Below are 27,750 nucleotides of genomic sequence, written 5' to 3'. Positions count from 1 at the left end.
TTCAAGTTTTATCCTTCTTCTGAAACTCTTTCTTATAGGCAGATTCATCCCATACAGAAGAAAGTAGTTAGTGCTCCCTTTCTGGCAAGTCTGTTGGCTTCTTCATTTCCTTCAACCCTGACTCTGAGGCATGTATGTTAGACATTCTTTAACATAAAAGTAGTGCAACATACTAGTTCCTCCTCTCTATCAGCCTCAGTTCGTCAAAACTGACCAATCCCAAATTACTGCAGATCTCGTTTTCGACCGTCCCAAATTTCGCATATTAATCCAGTGGCGGGGTGGGGTTGATGAATATCGAATTATCCCCAACCCGTGAAGCCTTGTCTATTACGTTTTCATCCCAAACTAGTCGGATGACAGAATAATTGCGATTTGTCGAGTTGGTTTTTCGACCGCCGGCCAATTCGACGCAATTATAAAGGATTGACGGGGCAATAACGGGCGTAAATTTCGTTGTTTTCGAACAGCGTAATTAAGGGGGGTGTGCTGCACGTCGACAGCAATGCACATCGCATAAAATGGATGAAAAAAAATCGGATGATGATATTAATGGATGCTCGAGCCATACACACATATTAGGCCAATTGAAAAGTCCCCGGTCTGATGCACAGATGGTGGTGCTAGTACTAAATCCATATGATTTTTAGTTAGTACCATCCTTCAAACGATACATGTCAAAATTTGACAGCAGTCCGACCATTAGTTTGGGAGATATTGCGCCGTGAGTGAAGCTACTTTTGTCATTTGAAAAAAGATGGAAAAAAAAGAATTTCGTGTGCTAATGAAATATTGCTTTTTAAAGGGGAAAAATTCAGTCGAAGCAAAATCTTGGCTTGATGAAGAATTTCCGGGGTCTGCACCAAGAAAATCAACCATCATTGATTGGTATGCTAAGTCTAAACGTGGTGAAATGACCACCGAAGACGGCGAACGTAGTGGGCGCCCAAAAGAGGCTGTCACCGACGAAAAAATCAAAAGAGTTAATAAAATAATTTTGAATAACCGTGAAGTGAAGTTGATCGAGATAGCAGACATTGCGAAGATATCATCTGAACGTGTACATCATATCATTCACGAATATTTGTACATGAGAAAGCTGTGTGTAAAAGACCAGGGACTTTTCAATTGGCCTGTTAATTACCTTATACTCAATAAGCGTAAGAGAAAGTTAACTGTCGACAAAAAGAGAGAGATAGAAATAAACCTACAAATTATGGACCAGATGATTCATATACAACTCACCTCTCGAAGTCTGTCAGTCTGGAAGAGTCCCTGAAGCCTTTGGCGAACGGATTTGAGTCTATCTTCAGCTTGGTGATGAGCTGATTCTGGTAAGCCGTGACGGCGGTGAAGACGGTCTCTGGAAAGATGTAGGTCCTGTACTGCTCCTGTTCCAGGTCTGTTATTGGTCCTGAGTGTTCTCTCCATTTGACGATGTGTATCCTTGGCTGGTATCTGTGCATGGAGTTCAGTACGATCTGCAACAAGAGGAGGTTCATTGAAAAATTTGTATTTACGGGACGATTCGGTTAGAATACTTCAATGGCAATCATAAAGTTTCATTTTTTATGGTTAGATGGCTTTTGTAGATGAAGAAACAATAATAAAGAAAATAACAATAGTAGATGAGTAGCTATAGACCGGTTTAGATCTTTTGGAGCTCATTGTACCTTACCCTTGATTTCTGACAATCTCAAATTTCTCTCAATATTCACAAATGAGTAATGATTTTGATCAAATCACTCAACAGTTTCTAAATATTGTTTAGCGTGTATTTTTCCATGATTAAAGGTCACAACTTATCGATCACAAATGATATATATAAGTATATTCTAAAAAAAGTTGCAGACTGGGCTCCTTTTCCAACGCGAATGCGAAATTCGAAAACGAACGACGAAGGCGCGAGTTTTCGAACTCGTGAGTGTTGGAATTGCTTTCTGCAATGAGTATTAGACGATATTTTCTCTATTTCAGTCAAGTTTTGTGAAATATGGTCGAAATTCAATGAAAAATTAAGATTATACATCCTAGTGACTTTTGTATTGTATCTTGGCAGTTGGTGTGACTGAGACGAGAATTGACAGATTACGGACTATGAATAGTATGAATTTGAACCGTAAGTTTCAAATTCTGAAGTAATTTATAATAACATATAAAATTCATGAATTATGTCTGATGAAATCAATTTAACACCACCAGATTCAAAAGAAATTGCGAATAATGTTGCAAATCGTTTCACCAACTTCCAATTATATTATATTAACAATTGACTTGTATTGAAATTTGATAGGATCGGAAGTCAGTATAGACAACCACAAAACGAAAAATGTAACTGAAAACAATACTGTAATGAGTTCCTAACACCACTGTTTTCAGTACTGTAATGAATTCATTATGATACTGAAATAGAGAAAGACAGTTTCTACGACTATTACCATCAGTTGGCCTTATTAAAACGCAGCATATCAGTCCAAAAACGAAAAAACCTTCTCCCAATCCCAAACCTGTAGCACCCTCCCAAACAGGATCATCCATCCCTAAACTCCCTCTGCACCCAAAATCGTCCGATCAAGAGGGCCGTCTCTTGCCAAGAAACGACGTGCCAAAGTTTTGGGCTCATTACGTAGTCGAAACGTCGCCTCGGCAAGCGGAACCATAAACAGCGTCTTAATCGGGTGAAGAAGGCAGCCATTGTGAGCCTGAGCTGAGCACACCAATCATTACCGCGGCAAGAGTTAGAGGTGCGTTGCCTGGCAACTCGCGATATCGAGGGGAACAGGGCCTTAACGCAAGCGCTGGACGGGCTGCGCTTCGCAGCGTATACCGGCCGAGTGGAATCGGTAGCGAGATTCCGCCCTGTCGACGACTTTCAATGAGATTTGACGTTTTCGTCAATTGGTCGCTGATTTGTGGGGTCACCCTGTATCGGGAAAGTTATGAGGGATGGGGTATTGATTCGGGGTTGTGATGTTACGTGTTCGTTTGTTGGGGTGTTCGAGGAGAATTTTTCATTGTCGGCCGAATGAATATTACGCATTGTTCTAAGTTTTGCGGAAAATCGGAAAAACATTTTTTTCAGTCTCTTTCTGTATCAGTATCTGTTGAAACAAACTGTATTGTGGCCTGTGGGTTTCTAATATTCCAAAATTACTATTAATTCAACTGCCACTACCCATAAGTTCATCTTTTTGATGAAGGTCTAATCATGAGAATACAAAGTCAACAACAGAATCATTGGAAGTTGTGCTCCATATCTCTAGTTCGGGAAGAGATAGAAAGCCAACTTTTTATAGTTACCTTATTGCTTAAGCAATAATAGTTATTTGTTTTACTATGCACCAAAGTAGTAGCAATCTACTTTGCTGCCGAGTTGAACAAATAATTTTTTCTTCGATTGTTTATAATGATATACCTATGTAGAATATTGTATTTGCAAATTATTACAATTCCCAAAATCTTCTTATTTTTCCTGTAGTGATAAATTAATAAGAAAGAAATTTGACAAAAAGTGTTGGTTTTGTTGGTTGTTATAGAAATGTATGTCCATAATAATTAGTTTGACAATTCATGAAATAACTGACAGTTTTTTGGAGAAATATCGGATATATTCATATTATGGACAGTGATAGCGACTTAGATGTACTTACTCCTTCAAAATTAAGGGAGGTGACAAAAAATATTTAATTGTCAGTAAATGTCGAATGTTTCATTCCCATTGTGAATTTTGCTGCCTAGGAAGGAAAAGTAATACTTCAATGATTGAAATGTGTAATACTTGCTGTAAATCGGAGAAAAACCTAATGGATGGAGAGGTTTTTAACAATCATTGTTGGATTTTCCGAACCCCAAATGCGAATATTCTTATCACATTTTTCCATGGAAATCCGAACAATTTTGATGTATTTCAAGGACTTGACGAAGATTACGTAAACTGAACTTTGAAAACTTTAAGATCTAAGTCTTTATGCAAAATAAGGTGAAATGCCGTCTGTAGAATGCCTACTTCCCAAGATCGACGAGAAATGACAAACCTGGGTTTTCGCCAACGGTCATAGCAGAAATATTCTGAGTTATTCTTGAGCGACGCAAACCGTTTTGATTCCTCTCATCACTAACTCGACTCAACAGCTCAAATTTTATCACCAGTTCCACAATGGCCAGCTCAAAGGTGCTTCACAAACACCAAAAAGTGTTTTAGTTGTGTGATCTTCGAATGCAAGATTTTCACCAATTTTGTAGCAACTTTTAACAATTTTCACGCGTTGTTGAAGCGTATTCGTTCCCTTTTTAGTAATAGTGTAATTTCAACTTGTCCTATGTCACGAGATGACAGCTTCAAAAGTGACAGTCGCCCAGATAACAGGTAAAACAATTTGAATCAAAATGTTCTTATTTTCGATTGTTAATATTTATGAAAATATAGGCATGATAGGAATGATTATGAACACGTCGGTAAGTGATTCAATCGTCAGTGATATTCTCTTTCAATCAGTTCACAAGACTAACCTTCTTAGCAGCAGATCAGATACCGTAAGTTATCCAGAAAGTTAGGCCACGCAGAAAAAAACTAATTTCAATTGGCCGTTGCAGAATGGCGAATGCGCTGGTAGTACAATTTTACTCCCTGCCCACTTCCGTTCTGAAAATACCTGCCAAAGCGGCCCGCTCCCAATTCCCAGCCAGGATTTCCGTCCTACCGAGAATTACCAGTGGCGTGACTAATTAATTCCGAAAATTCGAAGACTACCTTCTAATACGTAAAAGCTCCTAAAAGCCAAAATTACAGATTTGAAATTCAAATTGGCAGGACAACCTGTCTAATAGCATGAGCGATGAAGGAGTAATCGCCGGGACTGGCTACCTGCCATTAGTCTTTCCCGCATGCATATTAATATTCAGATGAAGGACTGACAAAAATGTTCAGCGGCCCACGGAGAACGCCAGTACGTAAGTTATAAGCGTTTTGATGCCTATAATTTATACTTGTACGATTGTATTTCTACTGTTAATTCGGTGTTCTACATGAGGAGATACACGCCGATAGTGGGGCAATTATTTATCGGTTAAACGTGTAATGAAACGTTCGACGCAACCTATAACTAGGCATTGTGTTGAAAAAATTTCGGCTGGTATCGGTTAGAGTTGAAATTCGTTCGACAGTTAAATTAGAGGATGAATGATAATCATTATTTGGAGGTTGTGTTTGTAACCTGAATTTTTTGATGTTACCGTGCATAGAAATTATGATGGTGTCGTATAAAAGATACCATAACAAAATTTATAACATTTCAATTTTCATTCTTAAAAACTTATGGTGCATGGTTTGACATCAGTGGATCATTGTGGTACCTATATTTATCGCCTTTTGGACCTTATTTCATGGAAATAATTCCTTTTATTATCAATTGTGCCCTCCAGCAGTGCTGTTCTCGACATTAGTTGTCGTAGTCTACAGCTCGCCCCTCAGTTCTAGAGTTCTAATGAACTCCAGTATCTGGGATGGCTTCAAGAAGGTTGCTTTCTCACTTCTACAAGTATCTTGTTCAAAGCATTTTTTGCGTTGGCTAGCGATGGCGATGTTTTCCGTCACCAGGTGATCTAGAGTTTCATCCTCATCCTTGCAGAATCTGCATTTCCCCTACACTTATTCTCATCATGTGCTTCCTGAGGCGCCAATACCCTATAAGGAATCCGGTGAGAAGATGTAGCATATTCAAGCTAAGATCCAGATACTCCTCAGATCTCGCTGTATCAACGAAGAAACTTTTTGGAATGATCCAACCCAGGAAAATTCTGCCATAGTGTTTCTCTTTCGGTTTTTTCTTTCTACTGATATTCCTCCTTGTAGGTGCACCTTCATCAAAGAAAGGTTCAGGGACAATGATAGGAGTTGGTGCTCCTTTTGTTATCAAGTGTGTTGGCCTCTTCATTTCGTTTAATTCGTGAATATAGTCATCTTCAACTTTGGCACATGCATGTACTCCAACTTTCCTTCAAAATCTCAGTACCTTTTCTGTTGAAAGATTCTTCTTTTTTCTCTAAATAGGCTTCAACCTCGGCAATTTAGTCTCAATTAGAACCGAATTTATTCCTCTGGAGCACATTTAAATAATTGTTTTCGATGGAGCAAATTCTGAAAAGTCATTGCTTTTCTTGCACAGTAATTTTCCGATCAAAAAACAGTGTTTAATCAATACAAAAAAGTCATTCTTATCGAGTTATCAAACAACAATAAAAGTAGCCTTCAACCGTTTATTGATCCAGACTTAACATTATGTTTTGACAAGAATCTATTGAGCTTGGTACTAACGATAAAAACGGTATGGTCTTATAGTCATGCAGTTTCTATCGTTTTTCGGCATCTTATTTCTGTAGTCTTACTGATGAAGTTGGGGAGATCCTATCATTATAAATTTAATTTGAACACGATGTAATGGCTTTAAAGTCTGTGAGTTAATATAAGAAAATAATATCACGGCATGCAGATAATTTTTCAATTCCGAAAAAAGTAGCCCTTCGAGCGGGATTCGAGGCCTCAATCTATGAATCACTAGTCCAGTGCTCCACCAACTGAGCTACCTTTACACAATTGAAGATTTTTCAAATCTTCCATTAATCACCACTAAGTATATTTCAAACGTTCAATATACGAATGAGCGGTCAGCATAACCAAAAATTCCCCAAAATCCAGCTAAATAAACCAATTCGTCGGGACCAAAGCACGAATTTATACCGTATTAATGAAAACAGGACTTATGCCGGATATCGACGCCGCTAAAGCGGAAATTGTCCGAAACAGAGTCGCCGAACAGGCAGGAATTAAAATATAAATTAGAAGTGGCTTACAACAGTATCGCGATTATCGGGTTTTATTCGGGAGATCCCTCGCAAATTGATATGTTGGCGAGGAGTAGCATGATTTCTAGATTAAGCCCTTTTCGATCCTTTCGGGCGAGATCGTAGCAGGATTTTGCTGATCCTGCTGATGAAAAAACCGTGCGGATTTGCACAGACCGTTAATTTTTTACAGTTACGCGTTTTCTCTGCTCTAGTCCAGTGGAAAATATTCGTTTTTATTTCAGTATCGTAATGAGTTCATTACAGTACTAAAAGCAGTGCTGTAATGAACTCATTATAGAATTGTTTTCAGTTATATTTTTCGTTTTGTGGTTGTCTACACTGACTTCCAATCCTATCAAATTTCAACATACGTCAATTGTTAATATAATATAATTTGGATATAGTGAAATGATTTGCAACATTATTCGAAATTTCTCTTAATTCAGGTGGTGTTAAATCCATTTCGTCTGGCATAATTCACGAATTCAGTGCGTAATCATAAATTATTTCAAAATTCGAAACGTACGATTCAAATTCAAATTCCTTATTCTGTCAGTTTTCGTAACAGTCACACCAACTGCCAAAATACAATACAAAAGTTACTAGGATGTATTATCTGAATTTTCGACAATATTCCACAAAACTTGACTGAATTAGAGACAATACCGTCCGATACTCGTTGCAGAAGGCAATTCCAACACTAATGCGTTCTAAAACTCGCTTCTTCGTCGCTGGTTTTCGAATTTCGCATTCGTGTTGGAATAGGAGCACATTCTGAAACTTGTTTTAGAATACACTATTATGATTATTTTTTTCACATGTCAAAATCTAACATTTTGGTGACTGATTCAAGACTTTCATCATGTACATATAGAAGAAGCAGTGCCGGTTATTGTTCAAGTATAAGTTCTTTATGGTCTTGATTATTATTCTTCAAAAAAATGCGTTACGTAATAAAATTTGAGTTGTGTAATGAGTTTCAACGCAAAGGGACTAATTTCAGTGGTCAAACAGGCTTTAAAATAAAGCAGTCGTTGATAAAAAAATTTAACAATATTTTCTATTCGAAAACACAACTACCTCAATGAAGTGCATTCAATATTAGAGATTTACAACCTTTACAGTCGTTTTTTCCACATCGAAAAAAAATTCCGACAACTAGCATTAACGAATGCGATAATCATGATTAGACGATTTGACGTTTTTTCCTCCTAATAAAACGAAAATAGAAAACGAAGGTCGCTTCAAAACAAAGTGCGAACGGATCAGATAAGAAACGTAAAAATCGAAACGAAAAAGTTCATGGTAAACACGCCACGGATTGAACATTTTATCGAGGGATCTAACAAGCTTTTTAGGAACTATATGCTGAATACATTATTTATCGCGCTATTTCGTTTCTGATTTGCTCCACTTTTTTTGCTTTCCAAACGCCAGTTCCATCATAATGCGGTTAAGATGTGTATGAAAAATTATATTTGAACAAACGCTATTTGATCAAACTGACGCTATCTCAATCGCGCATCTGATCTATTCAATTATTGCACCTGCCATGTAAAACTTCAATTTTTCAAGACTGACTCTCGGAAGTTGCCGTAATTTATCAAGACCAATGACTAGAACCGTTTACGAAGGTTAGGTTAGGTTATGCAGTATAAACCGTTTAATAAGTTTCATCAGATAACTCTAAAACAACATATTTTCCATATCTTCAAGTAAATTTTTCTTCAGATCAATTTATAAAAGTTAGAATTTAATTGCGAAGCTTACATAGGTAACAAAATTAAAAAACTGAAAGAAGTTATTAATCGAAGTGACTCTGGAAAGCGTTGTCATCTAAGAATTTATGAGCAGGTTTAGGATTTCTCCGTTTAATCTGCTTTCCATCTAGAATACTAAACAAACTACAAATTATGAATAAACACCACTATTTCATCCTCACGAGTTACAATGTGTTCTTGATCTGCCTTGGTTATTTATGGGAACAGCACTCCTGGAATTAATATAGGAATGCTTATAGAATTTAAATTACCAACACGTTACATAACCCGTTTTGTACCTACTTGAGATGTATGTTTGTCGCTGGTTCAATTTAATCCCATTTTGGGTCCTAAGAAGAATCATAATTCGAAAATAGGTACCTAGAATTTTTCGATTAACTGCAGATTCAAAATAAGTTGCAATATGATATTGAACAGATTTTTCAAATTGTCTCAAATTATTCGTGTATACAGGGTGTTTCCTAAACATGCGGCAAAAATTCAGGGGGTTGTTCCTTGGACTATTTTAAGCATGTTTTGTCCTTGGATGATTTTTGAAAAACCTCTTTGTTTCGAAGATACAGGGCGAACAACATTTTTCATATTTTTGAAATTAATAATAGTTTAAATAAAAATGCGTACCGCACTGTGTTTACTAAGTAGGTACAATTTATTTTTAAATTTGTTTAACAACATTCTAATTACTAAAAACGGCCAGTTTTTTGACTAAAAATTGATAAGTGCAGATGGTAAAGGAATACAGATTAAACACGGTTTTCATTTGAATTCGTTTTGTGATGTATTAGCAATTAACATTTTATCTTTGACTATTATGAATCGGCAGTCAATGAGGAGAAGATTGGATGCTTGTATGCTGGCTAGAGGTGGTCATTTTCAACAGTTTTTGTAGGTTGAGTTGAATTTTCATGTAATTTTTCATAATAAAATGTTATTATCTGAAATTTTGTTTCCCCTATATCTTCGAAACAAATAGGTTTTTCAAAAATCATCAAAGGACAAAATATTCTTAGAATAGTCCAAGGAACAACCCCCTGAATTTTTGCCGCATGTTTAGGAAACACCCTGTATATTGAACACATAAGGAGTGGATATTTTCAATTCGTTTATAGTTCTATGATATTTTACAGACGAGACAATGTGGGTGGAAGACGTATTTTCAATCCTTTGCTCCCTGTTCAGATACCTTGTATTTTTGCTATATCAACTATTTTGAAGGTGGTAACTATTATCATCGCATTTACCATGAGACAAGGTTATAAATAACTGAAAGTATTGTTTAGATGCAGAAAAAGATTTTTTTTCTTTAAACAAGATTTCCATCATGAAAACATAAATATATATTTTCACGAAAACAGTAACATTCAGAGAAGTCGCAAAAATACAATTTCAAATATACAAAGAACAATCAAGATCATTTTGTTATAACTAATAAACTTAGTATTATTGACTGGTATTTTATTTTATGGCTTATTTATATTCAAAGCATAAAAAATTAATCATCAACTTATATATTCCCTTAACTCTCAAAATAATAATCATTTTCCATTGTAGAGAATGTAGAAATGTGCAGCAAAACACTAAAAACATGAAAGGAAAAAAAAATAGAATAGCACTTATGTTTACTTCAAATTGACGTCATCCCACCTCGTTAAAGGAGTTTTTCGTGTTTTAAGAGCTCTTTCACATATTTAATTATGAACCTTTTTTGTTCTTAAAACTGTAATCTATGAGGATCTTCATTAATATCACACAATTTCTTGATGCTGTCAAATAGCCTATTAAAGTTTTGTGAAACCCGTCAACAATATCCTCCCTTTCCACGAATGTTATATTCTTCATCATGTCAACCGATGTATTCAAATTCCACATCCTGACAGATGACTTTTTCTGGGAACGTTGACCAAGCGTTTACCCCTTACGTATATAATTTATTGTTTCTGTGTTGATCAAAGCTTTTAAAAATCCATTCTTCCAAACGTCAACTTTCACCTGTTTCTTACCACAGGGGTTCCTAATCTGTGGGTCGACCCAGGAGCACCTGACAATGGGTTTATACCACCAAGAAATCCACTTATTCATGGTTGAAGATTGAAGAATCGGTGAATAGAGTGTAAGGTACACCCTGGTAATCCCATCAGCTGTGATACTGTTGAATGGGTTACTTTGGGGATTTACTGCTATTGCTCCCTCTGTTTCTAGAATTTGGCGAGAGAAACTTTCGAGCCTGGTATTTTGACAGCTAGTATCCATTACAAAGGGGTTTATGAACCGCCAATTGGTTTCGAGATGGATTGGATGTTGTTGAGGAAAGAATGCATTGGGTTAGTTGGTCAATGTTCACGGTGAAAGGGAGATTTATTTCGCAAGAATCAAGTAATATTCTGTGAGTTTCTATAATTGTAATGAGTAATCAATGGTGTATTGTTGTATTGAGATCAAAATTTGACAATAAAAGTAAATACTGAATGTTTGAGAATGACAATGAAAAAGCATATTAAATATCGAGTATATTTTATTGATCGCAGACGTGATGTTTTTATAGTTTTATCCAGGATCCTAATATTTTTTGCTTATTTTGCATGAGTTTATTTCCACACATAGAGTAATAAACATAGATAGAGGAAATATACGCAATTTTTACATGTCCCCAACATGGTTAGATCACGTTGTCAGATTGTGATATATTTTCAAATCCACAATTTTACTGTATCATTATGAATGTATATTATATTAGATGAAATATATTCATTCGAGTGATTCTCAATTAAATATGCAAATTTGAATATTTGGAATCCGATGTTTTTAGTAATTGTCGAATATATAATAAGCAGAATATTTATTATATTCAGCATCCACCTGCTGAAATCCAAGGTTTGGCAACTATTGCTCTCCTAGTGTCATCTGTTTTTTCACGTCGTTTGGCGCGCTTGAAGTTTGTTTTCTGAATTTCCGATATATTTAGGTATTGATTTCAATATATTTTGAGTTGATATGAAACGTAGATTCACTATGGGACATAAAGAAGTGCGTTCTTTGTGGAGAAACTCGCGAATTTAGTGAAATATCGTATCACTGATATGTTTCCATTACCGCGCGCTTCATGTCAAATTTGATAGTTCATCTTGGGGCAAAATCCCTATTTCCTATTTAATTTCGATTGGATTTGATTTATTGTTACGGAGACCTTGGTGATTGATTCAGGCGTCGGTAATAACACTTACCGATGTATCTGAACATGCAACAAATACCTTGAGTTATTCCGAAAGCTTTTCAATTCAAGAAGAACATTTTTGTCCGAAATTCCGACCACCCAAAAATGTTTTATGTTGTCCCGATCCACATACTTTTACCACCCACATGACAAGGTCAAATATTGTTGTTTTTAAATCACTTAAACGACAACCGCCACCACTTAATGGCACTACCATTCCCAGAAATCAATTAGACCTCACTGAGGTAAATCAAGATCGTGTGCATCAATGAATGGGACCCCCTAGGTCCAGCCCTGGTGGAGAATGTTCATATTTCAATTCTGAACAGAATGGAATAAGCCTTGTTAGTGTCTAGGTGAGAAATTTGTTGTTTCTTCGACGCCCCACAGATTCGACCACACCAGAGGCAACGTTATTCGAATTGTTGATCGAGGTTTGGGGACTGAATGACCTACGAGGTATTTTCGTATCAATCTGAGGTGTAGATCGAAGTTTGAGGCTGTTATAGACCACAATTATTAGAAGACATTCAGATATGAGAGGGAAATATTCGAATCTCAATAAAAATATCGCTCGAACTCTAAAAGAGGAGTCAATACCCAAAAAATTGGCTTTTTATAATAATATGGGATGCTTGAAATGTTACATAAGGCAATCAAAACAACTCCTTAAAATGGACCAAATACTCGATGCTTCTCCCGACTATCAACCTTTTTTAAAAAAATCGACATTTCAAAATATGGTAAACTAACGAGCTTATTGAAAAGAAAATCACAGGGATATAAACCAAAGAAGTCTAAGACATTAGAACGACCTGAAATAGAGAAGTTTTTGAACGAATCTTCCGACGACGAGTACTTGTTGATGAAAGTGGCTTTGATAATGGGGATTAGCGGTGCTTGTAGATACGTATAAATATAAATATTCAAGACAAAGGGAAATATTTTCACGTAGTTTTGCCAGACACTGAAACCAAGAAATCTAGAAGTTTCACAATACTGGAAGAAGGATTTCTAGTCAACCCGATCAATTTGTGTAAAAAGTAGATGTCTTTGAGACCAAAAAATCAGTTCTACTACTAGTTCTAGCCGCTTTTCAGTTTTTTACAAAAATGAGAGGTGTACCAGCCCGTGTGTGGGAATGAATACGTTTTCGAAGATACCTTAAAGAATTGCAATGTTGAAATTGGAGGAACCTGCGCTCTACACCGGCTACTGCCTGAGAAGGTCTTCGGCGACTCTTTTGGCCACTGCAGAGACTAAGATGACTACTTTTAAGCACCACGAAAGATGGGAGTCCTTGATGGTAGCAAAAGGATATCGTAAAGAATCGGTGCATAACAAAATGCAAATACAAGCTTCTAATGTGTCAGCTTTCTCCAGCACTATCAGCAGCTGTACCTATATGGGAGCATCTGGTTGCAATGAACCAACAAATTTACAACCACTTCAAATTCGAATGAACCGTTAGCGTTTTTCTTTAATTTCAATATCAATGTAAATTCTGCTATTAATAGTTATAAAAAAATAGAATACTACTTCAAATATGAATGTGAGTTATAATCCTTAACTCACAAATGAGTTATGGATTATAACACACTAGTGTGTTATTTGATAGTTCACTTGTCTAAAATGACATTAATAATGACAGTCATAACTGTCATGTGTTGGATAAACAATCTTTATTCGACTAAATGAACTTTAAACTCCTAACATTATATTTATATCTACATATTTGTTACTTCAAAAGTTACCTATTTTGTGTGTATCCTTGATAAAGTTCAAAATATAGAAATGTTGGCTTTTGTTCTGAATACGCCTCTGTCCGCGAGCGAGTAGGCGAACGCCGATTTCGTGAATACGCTCCCTGGCCGTGTCACAGCGTGAGCTTAATACAAGGGCGACAGCGTGTTCGTTGTTCAGTTCACATTGTCATATAATAATAACTTCTGATTTTAATATGCGTGACGCTTTTCAGTAATGCATTTTGATTAATACCGAAGTGACAGATTTCTCTTTATTCTCTCTTCTCGGATTCTTCTTGTTTTTCTTGCTGGCTACGTATGCGGTCTCCCATCGGGTTTTGAGGGACGTGAATCATGATGACAGATCTCGAAATTGAAAATCGAACGAGGCGTTAAACGAAGAAAAGGACACGGGTCGCTATCCGAATCAATTCCACGCTACGATGCACGGTTGGAATCTGATTGGGGCTTTGCGTATCGGGTGCTCTGCATGGCTCCCTTCTAGGGCCTCGTCAATCCTCCAATCCGTAAAAAATACGTTCTTCGAAACGTTTCTCATCTGGATCTTCTGGGCAATGGCAAATTTTTCGTAAGAATTTATTTTAAATTGAATCTGGACTCCAAATTTGACTCCCATCCACTCTGCCCTTGCAAATCTAAGATACCTCCACCAGCGTTGGCAAGAAACGATCTTCTCGTACAATGGCCAGAGTACAAGATAGAATTTTTGAGATTGAGGTATCCAGCAATTTCATCAGATATTTATCCTTTCAGTAGGATAAAATGAATATCCTTTGTGTAAAATGAGAAGGACGCAAGGTTGAATATTTTTTAAATGTGACAGGGTTAACGTCACTATTAGGTACAACTGCAGAATATCTTCTCCAAAATATGTTATCGATATCGTCTGTAGACATTTTGATCAACTAATCAGATTTACAAGCTCCTCCAAGTCCGATTTATAAACCAACTTCAACTTCAAAAATTCTTCGTATGGGGCTTTATTGAATTGACTTCTTATCTCGTGCTAATTTTAGATTTTGTAGGTCTGTATCCCACATTTTCCTTCTTGATAAAGATTATTAATGTACCATATTTGTCAGTTTCCTCTCTTCCTTTTAATTGTAAACAAGCTCCTAACATTTTGGCCGTAAAAATGAAGGTGCTTATTCTTTATTGAGTTAGTAAAATAGATTCTTCTGAGTCTTGAACATGCAATCGCAACAGCGAATATTCTTTCTTGCATAAAATCTAATTTTCACTATAATTCTTCTGAAGGAACATTCATTTAAGTAATTTATATTTGTAGATAAAAGTTTAGAGCTCCTCGACCAAAAACCAACAAGTTGATCAACTTAATCGTGTATGTGGAAGGCAGAGAAGCAATAACCACTCTTGCTTCGTACACCAGTCACTTTTCAAGCTCCATCTCCCAGGAAGCAATTACTTTGATTGAGTGTTAATAATAATATGTTTTAATGGCCTAACTATAGAGATATATCACTAAATCACTGAAAGGAATCGGCCGATACAAGAACGTAAATTGCAATATTAATGACTACTTCTTTCGATGGCAATTATCGACTATCTTCCGATATTGAACGGCCTGCATTAATTTATGTTATAAGTGGAGGAAACGCTTCAGATGCTGGAAAATTACATGCGTTTTTTTTTTCAGGAATTCCGATCTGGGAAAAATTTGTAAAAGCAGCGGGAATCGTTGGGTTATGACGACCTCATTTCGATACACAGGTGCAGTGGCAGTTTTAGTTGTATTCAAACAGGATTATTTATATCACGTGAATTATTTTCGTATTAGTGAAATAATTGTGATGATATGTGGGGTATGTGAGCGGTTTCCTGTTCATTCATATAGTAAATAAGCAATGTTCTTTTATTTATTTATATTCATAAATTGTGAGTCTTTCATTCGAAGAGTGGATTTGAAATTTTATTCGGATAATTAGGCAATAACGGAATTCATTATACGATTTCGTTCAATGTTGAATGTTTTATAACTGGAGACCGTAAAAATCATGGAAATGTTATGACCTCAAATAAATCTTTCAGTGGCAATTCAAGGGAAAACTGAAACTAACAAGTGAAAATTTGTAACTGCACCGAAATATCTATAGTTGCAGGAATATTCTCAGTTATTGGAACAGCAGGAATATTTTCAGTTGTTGGAACAGCAAGAATATTCTCAGATATTGGAACAGCAGGAATATTCTCAGATATTGGAACAGCAGGAATATTCTCAGTTATTGGAACAGCGGGAATATTTTCAGTTGTTGGAACAGCAGGAATATTCTCAGATATTGGAACAGCAGGAATATTCTCAGTTATTGGAACAGCAGGAATATTCTCAGTTATTGGAACAGCAGGAATATTCCCAGTTATTGGAAAACTCTCTAGAAAGCTGTTTGATCTACGCTGCTGGTAGATCTGCACAATCTCACTCAAGTGAGATCAGTTTATTTCAATTGAGTTATTGTAATTATTAATGATTTGATCTGCATTGTAGACCTAGTTGTGAAGTTTTTTGTAAAGTCCCATACAACTCCACTATTTCTTTGAACTTGAGTGAGCTTCCAATATTGGGTATTCCCCGAATCAAACAATTTGTAGATACGAAAAGTTACATTGCAGTAGGCGTTGAATGTAAGAAATACCCAGCTTGGTGGTCCCGATCTACGACTGTAAATTTGCTGCAATTTGCACGATTTTCAACCGGTTCTAAGTGGCAACATCTCATCTGCAATCCGAGTATTCCAAGTTGGTAGTCCCTTCGGGAATGAGATACGTAGGTGTTTCGACTGCCGGACTATAAAAGCAGAACTTTATGTTCGAATGTAAAGTAGGAGAAGCTTCAACAAGACGACGCGACGTGCTAGAGATGAAAAAACGCCAGAAAAGCACCGACGGCTTTTACGCGCTTGTTCATATTCGTACCTGCCTATTACCTCAATATCTTTTTTTAGTTCCTACATTAACATTCGACATTTGTCATGCTATACAGGATGTTGCAACGATTTCGCACGCTTCAATTCAAGGCGCGGTAATTTGTGAATTCATCGTATGTCATTGGTTGGGATGCGGATGCGCGTATCTAGAGAAGGAAACAGATAGAATTTTCTGAAAGATTTTCAGTAATTATCGAGACTTCAAGAAAGAAAAAATTACATGAAGCATGTAGAACATCCTGTATGCAGGGTTTTTCTAAATGGATAAAAAATATTGTAGGTGGTTTACTAAATTTAAGGGTCTTTCATATAAATAATTCGTTGCTCTAAACAAAGTTTTGATATCTTTTCATTTAAATGAATAATGGTGGAGACAATTTTATATCTCTCGTCGGTCCTATTATATCAGAAGAATAATCTTCTACTTACTTGTCCATTCTTATCCAGTTCGTTGTTGGTAAGTTTGACTTTTTCAAAAGACACCACCTGTTTCCTCAACTGTTCTCCAGTGTAAGGAGAGTCAGGGTGGGCGTATATTCTGCAAGGAGCAGGAGGATCAGCCTTTCCAGCAACCAGCCAGGAAGATCGGTGGTAGGCGTATCTGTAACGTTTGTTGTCCACCGGAACTATGTCCAAGAGAACAGCGTATCTCTGGTCTGGCCTGATGCCGGTAAAAGAGACTCTGAGTGTTGGGAACATCCTCCTATAAAAAAGAACAAAAATTAGTAAAAATAATTCATTCGTCTAACAAAATTGAGCATTGTGGACAAACTGAATGTTCAAAACTTTGCGTGAAGATATAGGATAGTTGTGCCAACTCAATATAGAAAAAAATTCCTTTCGAAATGCTCGATTTCCGACACTTTCTGACAAAATTCAAATTGACATTTCCTTGATATCGATCAGATAAAAAGTTTCTCCATCTGAGAGCTCAAGTCCGATGTTAAAACCCACTTACGTCAATGCTTCTGCACAAGAAACGACTCATTCATTCCATTCAGAGCGGACTGTTGGATAAGTAGACGTTAAATGACGATGATTGATGATCTTTTTTAATTAAACACATTTTAATTGCCATTTATTCGGCATTAGCATAACCGAACAGTTTTTAATTGTACCGTTCTTCAATTAATTTTCCGAAAATTAGCGCACGTCCCGAGCGTGTTTATTTTTTTTTTTTAATGAAAAGCGACCGGAAGAGTGGAAAGAGCGAGATGGCGAGATTAGCCATCAGTCAAGATGGGAGTGATCCGTCTTGTATCTCGCTTTCTCATCGTTATGGCAACAGTAATTTCGAACATTTCGTTCGTTTATCACCAGATTAAGCACCGAAACCAACGGCAACTGAAGAGGACAGGGAGAGTCTTGATATTTCTGAGAAATTGATTTTTTTCAACTCCGGCGATCTACAAGATTTGTATAGTTTTTATTTATGACTCTATCGTGATGTGGTTGTAGACAAATTCAGAAACCTGGTTTGAATTGTATAATAATGGACACAGCAGAGTAGGGATTCACTGCTTGGCTCGAATTTCAATCTACTTGGCTTGAGCTTCACTTGAAGTAGTTTTTCAATATCAAGTCAAGTATTTATTTATCAAGTACTTGAATCATATCAAGCTACTTGATTTTAAGCAGTTTTATTGTGTGGTGTCTCATCAATAAAAAAAAATGATGAATTGAGAAGGAATCTTGCAAAAATCACTTTTATTTATTTAATTTATCGAATGAAAGAACCGATAGTATCAATTTTCTTGAAATGAAATATAAATTAAACCACTATAAATCATAAGAAAATAAAAAATAATGAAAAAAGAAAGTTTCTCAAAATTGGGAAACCTAGAAGTTTTGTTCGATTTATTATTTTCCATCCAGGATCTTAGATCCTGGATGGAAAACGAGATGTTTCTCAAAACATCTCATAGATTTGTCACCAAACCTATTGTGGGTTTTTGTAGCTGTAAGAGCAGCTCTGGAAAATTTTCTTTCAACAGGAGCTGAAGATGGTGGCGTTGATAAAAAATTCTTGGCCATTTTGACCAAGTTTGGAGAAACATTTCTGAAACTACCAAAACCTACCAATAGATTTCATAGAAATGTGAGAAAACTACTACTGGAGTCACACTGACGAATACTTCAGTCTCTCAGGGCTTGAGGAATCCCCTTATTTAGTCTAAGCGCCCACGAGATTGGAGAAATATATGCCGTGCGACGCGTGCATATCAAGCTCAAATAATATCAAGTAGCTTGCTTTCAAGTCAAGCAATAAATATCTAAAATCAAGTCAAGTCATGCTCAAGTATGTAATTTTTCACGAGCTTGATTTTCAAGTCAAGTAGTTGGTTAAAATGTCAAGTTACTTGACTTGATGAATCCTTAAATGATATCAATCAAATGGTCACCTTGGTTACGGATGCAGCACAATATGTTATTGGAAAAACCTCCGTGATCACAAAACCGTTGGAGGGTGGTGATATCGAATATTAATTTCAAGCTGATCACATCATCACAACCATAGAAAATTAAAGAAGAACATGGGAGAAGAAATTTTTCCATGATTACAAATCTGATCGAGTAGAAATTTCTCGTGTTTATAAAAAATAACCCTTACAAGCTTCGTGCAGATTTTCGTGAGTATAGCGTCATCAGGACCATAAAAAATTCATACCGAAATATTAACGCGAATGGAAATTATACATCACTGAATAATTTGAGAGAATTTGTAAATGTTGTATATTACGTTAACGGCTACTTGACAGTTAATTCGCAGATAATTCGAAAATAATACAAAAACGATACTCGCATTCTCCTGTGTGGTCTCGGAAACGCACTCGTCGAATGGGATATTTAAAAAGCGATATTTTACCGCTCACAAAAACTGACACAGGATGGACCGTAAGTTTCTTCTCACCTTTCCCATATTCATCAGTTACGCTCCGACGCATCTCGCTCTCAACCGAAATTACAACGTTGCACTACGAAGAAATTAATCCTGTAGCGCCCTCTATTTGACGTAACGCTCGTAGACCGCAACAGCTTAATGGTCTTTTTACAATGAACTTTACGGAACGAAAAAGGTTGCGGTCATTTTTTCGGAGAATACTATAATTTTTACACGTTTTTATACACGCAACTGACGCGGCTATACGTGTACAGGATCGGCAGGGGAGGCTTTGGTGGTTTGGAACGTGCGACGATGCCACAATAAGTGCCCAACTTGGATTTCCTTCGTTTGCAGAAATTTGCATAGTTGCAATTAAGGTTAAGTTGTCAATAAACATCGTGATCCGTGATGTTGATTTGTGAAATGGCTGCTAATTCAGTTTCATGTAAATGGGTCTTTCAATTTTTTGATTAACAACCTCAATAATAACAACAACAAAATCTTAAATGAATCTTGAATGAAGAAAAGATGGAAAGACTCAGTTTCAATATATTTTCAAGAGTATGAATAAAAATTGAGATGTGAATTCAGGATTTTTTGTTTTCTTTCTCAAATCAATATTCATTCAATTTTTCCATGAAATATCGGCGTTAAATCATTGAAGAAGAACATTCTGCATTGAAATTTGTTCATTTCGGTTTAAATCAAACATCACTCAGTGTACCGAAAAATATAATAACACTTCACACACAATAAATTCCGCACATAACAAAAATATTTCTTTTGAAAATTCAACTCATAAAGCCAATTTAGAGGTCCCCGGTCTGATGCACAGATAGCGGTGATAGTATTAAATTCATATGATTTTTAGTTAGCACCAACCTTCAAACTATACGACCATTAGTTTGTGAGATATTGCGTTGTGAGTGTAGCTACATTTGTTATTTGAAAAAAGATGAAAAAAAAAAGAATTTCGTATGCTGATAAAATATTGCTTTTTGAAGGGAAAAAATACAGTTGAAGCAAAATCTTGGCTTTATGAAGAATTTCCGGAGTCTGCACCAGGAAAATCAACCATCATTGATTGGTATGCTAAGTTTAAACGTGTTGAAATGAGCACCGAAGACGGCGAACGCAGTGGACGCCCAAAAAAGGATGTCACCGACGAAAAAATGTAAAAAGTTCACAAAATATTTTTGAATGAAAGTAAAGTGAAGCTGATCGATATAGCAGATATTGTGAAGATATCATCTGAACGTGTAAATCATATCATTCACGAATATTTGTACATGAGAGAGCTGTGTGCAAAATGGGTGCCTCGTGAGCTCACAATCGATCGAAAGCAACAACGTGTTAAAGATTCTGAACAGTGTTTGAAGCTGTTTAAGTGCAATAAACCAAAATTTTAGCGTCGATATGTGACAATGTATGAAACATGGCTCCATCATTTCACTCCGGAGTCCAATCGACAGTCAGCTGAGTGGACTGCACACGATGAACCGAATCCAAAGCGAGAAAAAACACAACAGTCAGCTGGCAAGGTTATGGCATGAGTATTCTGGCATGCGCAAGGTATAATATTAATTGATTACCTCCAAAAGAGCCAGGCCATCAACAGCGATTATTATATAGCGTTATTGGATCGTTTAAAGGATAAAACGTTAAAAAAATTTGAAGAAAAGAAGGTGCTGTTTCATCAAGGCAATGCGCCGTGTCACAAATCAATGGAAACAATGGCAAAATTGCATGAATTGAGCTTCGAATTGTTTCTGCATCCACCGTCTTCGCTAGATCTGGCTCCCAGCTACTTTTTCCTGTTCTCAGACCCCAAAAGAATGCCTTTCATCAGTGAGTCAAACTCAATCGGTTCTCAGTGCAAATTTTGAGAAACGAACTTTCGGCCAAAATAATAACCCTCTGTTCCTAGAAAATCTAATGATGTTTTATTTTCAATGGGGACCTAAGGTCCTGAGTCCGATCCTGACCCTGGCAGAACACGTCAGGAATGGCAATGCCGCTGCGGAAACAGAAATTACAGGTTGTCGGTAGGGAATGAAGGTAATTTGAAAATTTTAACACCACTTACTTTTAAACATACTTTAACAGGTACGAAAACGAACGGCATATGCTTCTTTGATACCACACTTCTGAATTAGACGTTTTAGGTGTCAGATTCAACAGTTTTCCTGTCGGTGAGATAGAAATGGAGTTATGATAGGCATTTGATTCACGGAAGAATAACATATGGCTGAAATGAGCTAATTTGTAGCTGTTAAAAGGTGGGTTGAAGTCACTGAAGAGGTTCGCATTTTTCAATATTGAAAATATACTACAGATTTCCAATTGTGGTTCCTTATTTTTTCCAGTATCGCATGAAAAAGATTTTGATTCTGGGTTTCCGAAATCAAAATTCCCGAAAAATCTAAACCTATTGAAGCTAAGATTATGCAATGTTCTATAGCCTACTTTCTACACCTAATAAACATAGCAATGACACATTCTATATGTAATGGAAGTTTTTCTGTACCCTTTTTTCGTTCCTCAAATTTTTCTAATGTTGAATCGTGGAAAATTTCAGAAAGTTATGGAAACATTCATATTATCTCTGGAGCGTAATCAACTAAGCGATTTCATTTCGAAAAAAAGTGGTCATTTAGTGTTTCGTAAATTATCGAAACTAGCTATGTGATAAAAAGTGAATAGAGTGCTAGGAAAATGGCCTTCATTTTAAAATAACCATTACTTGATATTTTTTATAATGTGTTTGATTTTTAGAAAAAGAATTTTCAGCTTATATTGAAATTATGAAAATTGGTTTTTCATACAATATAGTGATCAACATTGTCGAATTACGATCAAGACGTCAGCTTGAAAATATAGCAAAATAATTATATGAAAATATTTCATTATTGGTTACTTATACCTCCCTTCCCTCAAAGGTATGTTGGAAAGGAAAACTTATAGATTTCCTCTCTGTTCGTCGCATTAGATATCTACTATATCGAGACTTATCTTTGCCAATAGTGTATACCAAATAATCAAGACTTTTTCGCAAATGCTTCATATTCTGAGATATGAGGTGTTTAAGTTCTTCTTGAAAAAAAGCAAGAGAGATTTTTCATCACTAATTGAACGAGCAATTCAAAAAATTATTTTCAGTTTGAAATATCTCAGTGACGTAGAATTCTTTTCTCTCTTCAAAATAAAGAAAAATTGATAAACAGTCGGCTTTGAAGATAAACCGCATATCTCAGAATAATCTAGTTTATTATATCTTTAACCACAAAAATTCAGTGATAGAATCATAATCTACTCCTCGGTATGATGAGACAAGATAAGACCGAATGATGATGACCTTGCCTCAGCCGGATCTCCTAGCCCCAAAGGAAAAATCGTAATAGCTCTTAATATCGATCAATAATAAGGGTTATTACCGTCTCCCCAGTAGCCACTTCCGGCGGCTTCGTTCATCTCAAATTACCACAATATCAACTAATTATTACAATTTGAATGCCGATACAAGCATGCCGGATCTGCCGACCTTGAACACAAGGCAGGTTTTAAACCCAGTCGTCTATTTCTCCTTAGCATAAGTATGCACTTATACTTCTTTTGATCACTGCTAATCACCGAAAAAATTCGAAACGAATCAATTTTTTCTCCAAATAATATTCTATGATTCAGACCAGAAAACTTTACATTTTTTTCTATGTAGAAGCTTCATAGTTGAACTTTCGGGTAAGTAACTTCATCGGCGACTTTCATTCCTTTGAAAACTCTGGTCAACATTAACTTAACAAAAATATAAAACGCCTTCCAGAATAACAAAAAAATTCGGCCATTTTCGATAAAATTGCCGTAATCAAGATAAGACAATTACTGTTCATAGCTGATGGATCCAAGAAAATCGAATTGAAGTTGCAAAAATTACAGATTACCGCCATTATGATAGTCCACTGTTTCTACAAGCATATGTCATTTTCAGTAAGCAAATTTTGTCCCCGACATGAACTATCAAATTTGACATGAAGCGCGCGGAAATGAAAACAAAAAATGTGATACGATATTTCACTCAATTCACGAGTTTCTCCACAAAGAACGCACTTCTTATGTCCCATAGTGAATCAACGTTTCACATTTACTCAAAAAATATTGAAATAAATACCTTAATATATCAGAAATTCAGAAAACAAACTTCAAGTGAGCCATACGAAGTGAAACAACCGCTGACACTAGGAGAGCAAAAGTTGTCAAACCTTGGATTTCGGCAGGCAGATACAGAAAATAATAAATATTCTGCTTAGTATAAATTCGACAATTAGGAAAAATATCCTATTCCGAATATTCAAATTTGCATATTTAATCGGGAATCACTCAAAAAAATAAATTTCATTCGATATAATATACATATACGATATAATAGAATTGTTGATTCGAAAATAAATCACATTTCGACAACGTAATCTAACCATTTTGGGGACATGTAAAAATATGGTGAAAACCCTCGCTCAACCTTACTCAGAATTGAGAAAGCTCAACCTTACCTAAATTAACTATTGTTAATTTTCTGCTTTGATCTCTTTGAAATGAGCAATCGCTCCACAACTCTTCAAAACACCGACGAAACAAGACGAATGTTCGTCTGAACGTTTTTCTCCAATATTTAATTATCTAGTTCGAGTTGATTGTTACGCTCAGTTGTGAGTTTATAATCCTTAAGTACCAGGCGTTTTGTGTAGATTAAAGGGGTCATCAATCAGCGTTGAAAGCCTTTCTCCCCCTAGGTACGGATCATTAAACCCAGAATTTCAAGCCTTTCGCAGGCGTTTCAACTCTTTCGGCCGATTTAATTATATCAACACAACGATGAAAGTGTATCTCGGTCGTATCAGACGCAGATTTTTCACTCCAAAGACATTCATTCATTATCCTCGATATAAACTTCTCGAGAACTTCATGACGTATGTTAATTAAGAATGGTGACAACATATGGCTCAAGAGTTTTGGTACAAATTTCAAATGTATGAAAAAATTATAAAAATTCAAAATGTCTGCTTTGCTGAACAGCCATTCCATGAGAGCTGGATCTGACAAGAATGATGAGAGCAACTCGAATATAAAGTTTTTTTGTCATTGTCTACGTTTTTACAACCCTTCACTAGTGCAAGTTTTTCACAAATAACTATAATAACTTAATTAAATATTCCCTTTTTCGAAGGAAGCAATGGAAGTTCAAGTAATGTTTATCTAATAGTTATCCAAATAGTACAGGTGGGCTTGAAGATCGCTCCAACATGCGATCTTATGGAGCGAATAATACTCCAATGCCAAAGCCATAAACTATTCAAATTTTTCCTCCAAACCAGCCAGTGAAAGAAAGCGAAAAAGAGAACTGTCCCTCATCCCAGTGCTGCTCCGTCCCAAAAGCAATATACTCCGTTGTTTATAGTTATCGAATGTCATGAATAAAAGCCTTAACAGCTGGAATCTACACACATTAAAGATTATTGCAATAAATAACTTTCTAATAACGTACATATCATAAATATTCTTTTCATCAGCAAACGTTGCCTGGCATTCGCTTCGGTTTGTATCGCCAGTAAATAACCGGTAATTGGAATCAAATAAATTACTTAACACTTGTCAATGTGTTTACAATAAGCAGCACCTTTTCGTTTAAATCCTCATTGAAATGCCACCGTGCTCGAGAACGATTATCATTCGTTTTTATTGTTTCGACATCAACACGTTGAACGAAAAAAACAACCTTCGTAATGCGTGTTCCCACCATACAAGGTGTTCCACAGGGTAACACTATTGGGCCAGCATTTTTTTTCTATAAGTCAATGGGTTGGATAATTGGAGCAGAATCTATAAAATATAAACGAGATGTAGATAAATGAACGAAAACAGTGAACTCGCAATCAAATTGGGATGAGAATTGAAGAAAAGAGATGTAGAATATCGTAAGAGAAAGAAATGTCCAAAATAAATGCCAAACAGTTAGCTCAAAGATCGAGATGTTGCCGTACTTAAAACTCCATTCATATTAAAAATAACAAAGTCATTGTAATGATGAAATGTATATTATTCTGTGTAATTGCGAATAGTTCCTTATACATACAAGGAATACCACAGGGTAATACTCTTGGGCCTGCATTTTTCCTCGTCTATCTCAATGTGTTGGATGTAGATAATTGAACAGGAATCTGAAATATGAATTGCAACCAAATTGAGATGAGAACAAGAATGAAATCCTTTGAGTTAATTTCTCGTGTCTATTTGCCTACCGACACAAACTCCCTAATGGTAAAAATGTGCTTATAATCGTGGCAATTCCAGATCGTGCGATCTCTATACCGAGAATTTCTTTCTTGGTTATTTAACATTCGTTTGGGTGAGTTCCTTCTAATTGTTCTGGTACAATTTGAGCAGCAACAGTCTAAGTTCGATGCGTTGCATGCAGTCTTAGATGGTTACATCAAGCACGCTCTGGCAAATAGCAGGGAACATTATAATTCGGACGAAAATTGATAATTATGACGGCTTTATGAATTCAAACTAACACAAAAGCAGTTAAATAGGCAAATCGTGACCATGGCTAATGGCGGATGGTAATAATGAACATAATAAGCCCAACTCACCTTTATGATGTCTTCCGCAAGTTATACACTTATAATTACAATATGTACCAGCGGAAAAGTGGGTATTTTCCGTAAAAATTAATGATGAATGACGATGGAACAACCAAATTAGGTTTTGGCATAATTAGAACACAGCTGAATATAGCAGAGTGCCGCGAACTGAAGAAATTCGAAGATAGGCAGAGACCTGTAGAAATTAATGTCGACTGAAAACTCTGTTTCTTCAATCCAGCCACACTCTCGCTGTGCTTCCATACATGAATATTCTCCGATTTAATTCGCCCATTATAGCAGACACAAATCATCAATAATGGACAACCCAGGGTGATAGTCCATGTTTCCTATAATATAGAATTTTAACGTTTATTGTTATGGCGTTTGTGTTCGTGTTTTTCGATATGTTGAAATCACATTCCGAAGATGCTGTCGACTATAATAACGTGGAAAGTTATTGCATTCATTTTCGTTTAATGCAGACGCATAAAGCTTGGTTTATATCCACTTAAACCCCTAGGGATATATAGCTTCGTTATTTTTCATCGGAATGAACATGTTAAATTTAATTACAGTGGATAAGTCAAGGTGCGTTCGGATCGTTAAATGGGAAAATTCGGTTATATTGACGAAAAAAACCTTAAAAAACCAATAGATATCATTTATATAGATATTTCCAGTTTTCAAGTTGTGTGTGTTTTCTTTTCTCTATGAACTGAAAAACGTACGGTCTTCCAGAAAAGGTTCAACATTTCATTTCAAGATTGTTCTTTTCCGATCCTCTAATATTAACTCTTTCCATAGTTTCGGATTTTCTGGTATCAATTTTGATTTAGCATCATCGACTAACTTTTACATTTCAAAAGTTCTCCTTGATACGATGCAATTCTGAAGTGATCAATCAATTGGAGAGAACATTATTTGATCTAAATTTAATTTTTAGTGTTGTTATGAAAGCTATGATGCAGGTATATTCAAAAATATTGTATTATACAATAAGCAATGAAGAAGTACCATATAGTCCTCTTCAGCATTGTCAAGTCATACTCTTGTATTGTATATAATATTGTGAAATAGTTTAGTTGATGTAAACTGTAAATTCTAGTTGTTCATTTTTCTTTACTAAGCAATAAAGGAGCACCACACAGTCCTCTTCAGCGTTGTCAAGTCATACTCTTGTATTATAATATAATATTGTGAAAAATTCAATTGATATAACCTGTAAATTCTGGTTGTACATTTTTCTTTTTCATTCCCTTAACTAGCACAGGCTCTGAACTTCTGAAAGGTCTCACGGAAGATTAGGAGAGTCTCATCTACACTTTATTAAAGATGAATACCGTTTGCGTTGTTGGAAATCCATGCTACCGATCTTGAACGAATTGATGTTGATTTTTGCATAATCTTTTTGGTGCCGTTCGAGACGCCACTGCTTTCTCAATTTGGGGAATTTGTGTCAGCACGAAAGGGTGAACGTTAACCTTCCAAAAGAAAGAATCTTCGTTGTTCCAAGTTGCGGTCCTGAGAGAGAACCCGCAGCAGATTTAATCTTACTTAATGAATTATCATTTCAAAAGATGGAACTCTACTCACCCACCTGCCAGAAAATCCCATTAAGCTATGATTTATTTCGTAAAACCAAGTCTGCGCCCGTCTTCGGAATGGGACCGGATTAAAATCTTTAA

At 36.0% G+C, this 27,750-nt stretch overlaps 1 protein-coding gene across 1 annotated transcript in view; it reads right to left on the bottom strand.

Moving 5' to 3' along the window:
- The window catches only part of LOC123678277 (T-box transcription factor TBX20-like), a 79,624-nt gene that overhangs the window by 7,962 nt on the left and 43,912 nt on the right, over nt 1-27,750 (bottom strand). Inside the window, exons 3-4 of the mRNA XM_045615246.1 lie at nt 16,973-17,246; nt 1,246-1,481 (exon numbers count right to left, since the gene is read on the bottom strand). Coding sequence (XP_045471202.1) covers nt 1,246-1,481; nt 16,973-17,246 — 510 coding nt within the window. The remainder of the gene's footprint in view (nt 1-1,245; nt 1,482-16,972; nt 17,247-27,750) is intronic.

Source organism: Harmonia axyridis, chromosome 4 (genome assembly GCF_914767665.1).
Source record: "Harmonia axyridis chromosome 4, icHarAxyr1.1, whole genome shotgun sequence".
In the NCBI taxonomy this organism is placed as follows: domain Eukaryota; kingdom Metazoa; phylum Arthropoda; class Insecta; order Coleoptera; family Coccinellidae; genus Harmonia; species Harmonia axyridis.
The sequence above is the reverse complement of the archived record's forward strand: the minus strand, read 5'-3'. Positions and strand labels throughout refer to the sequence as shown.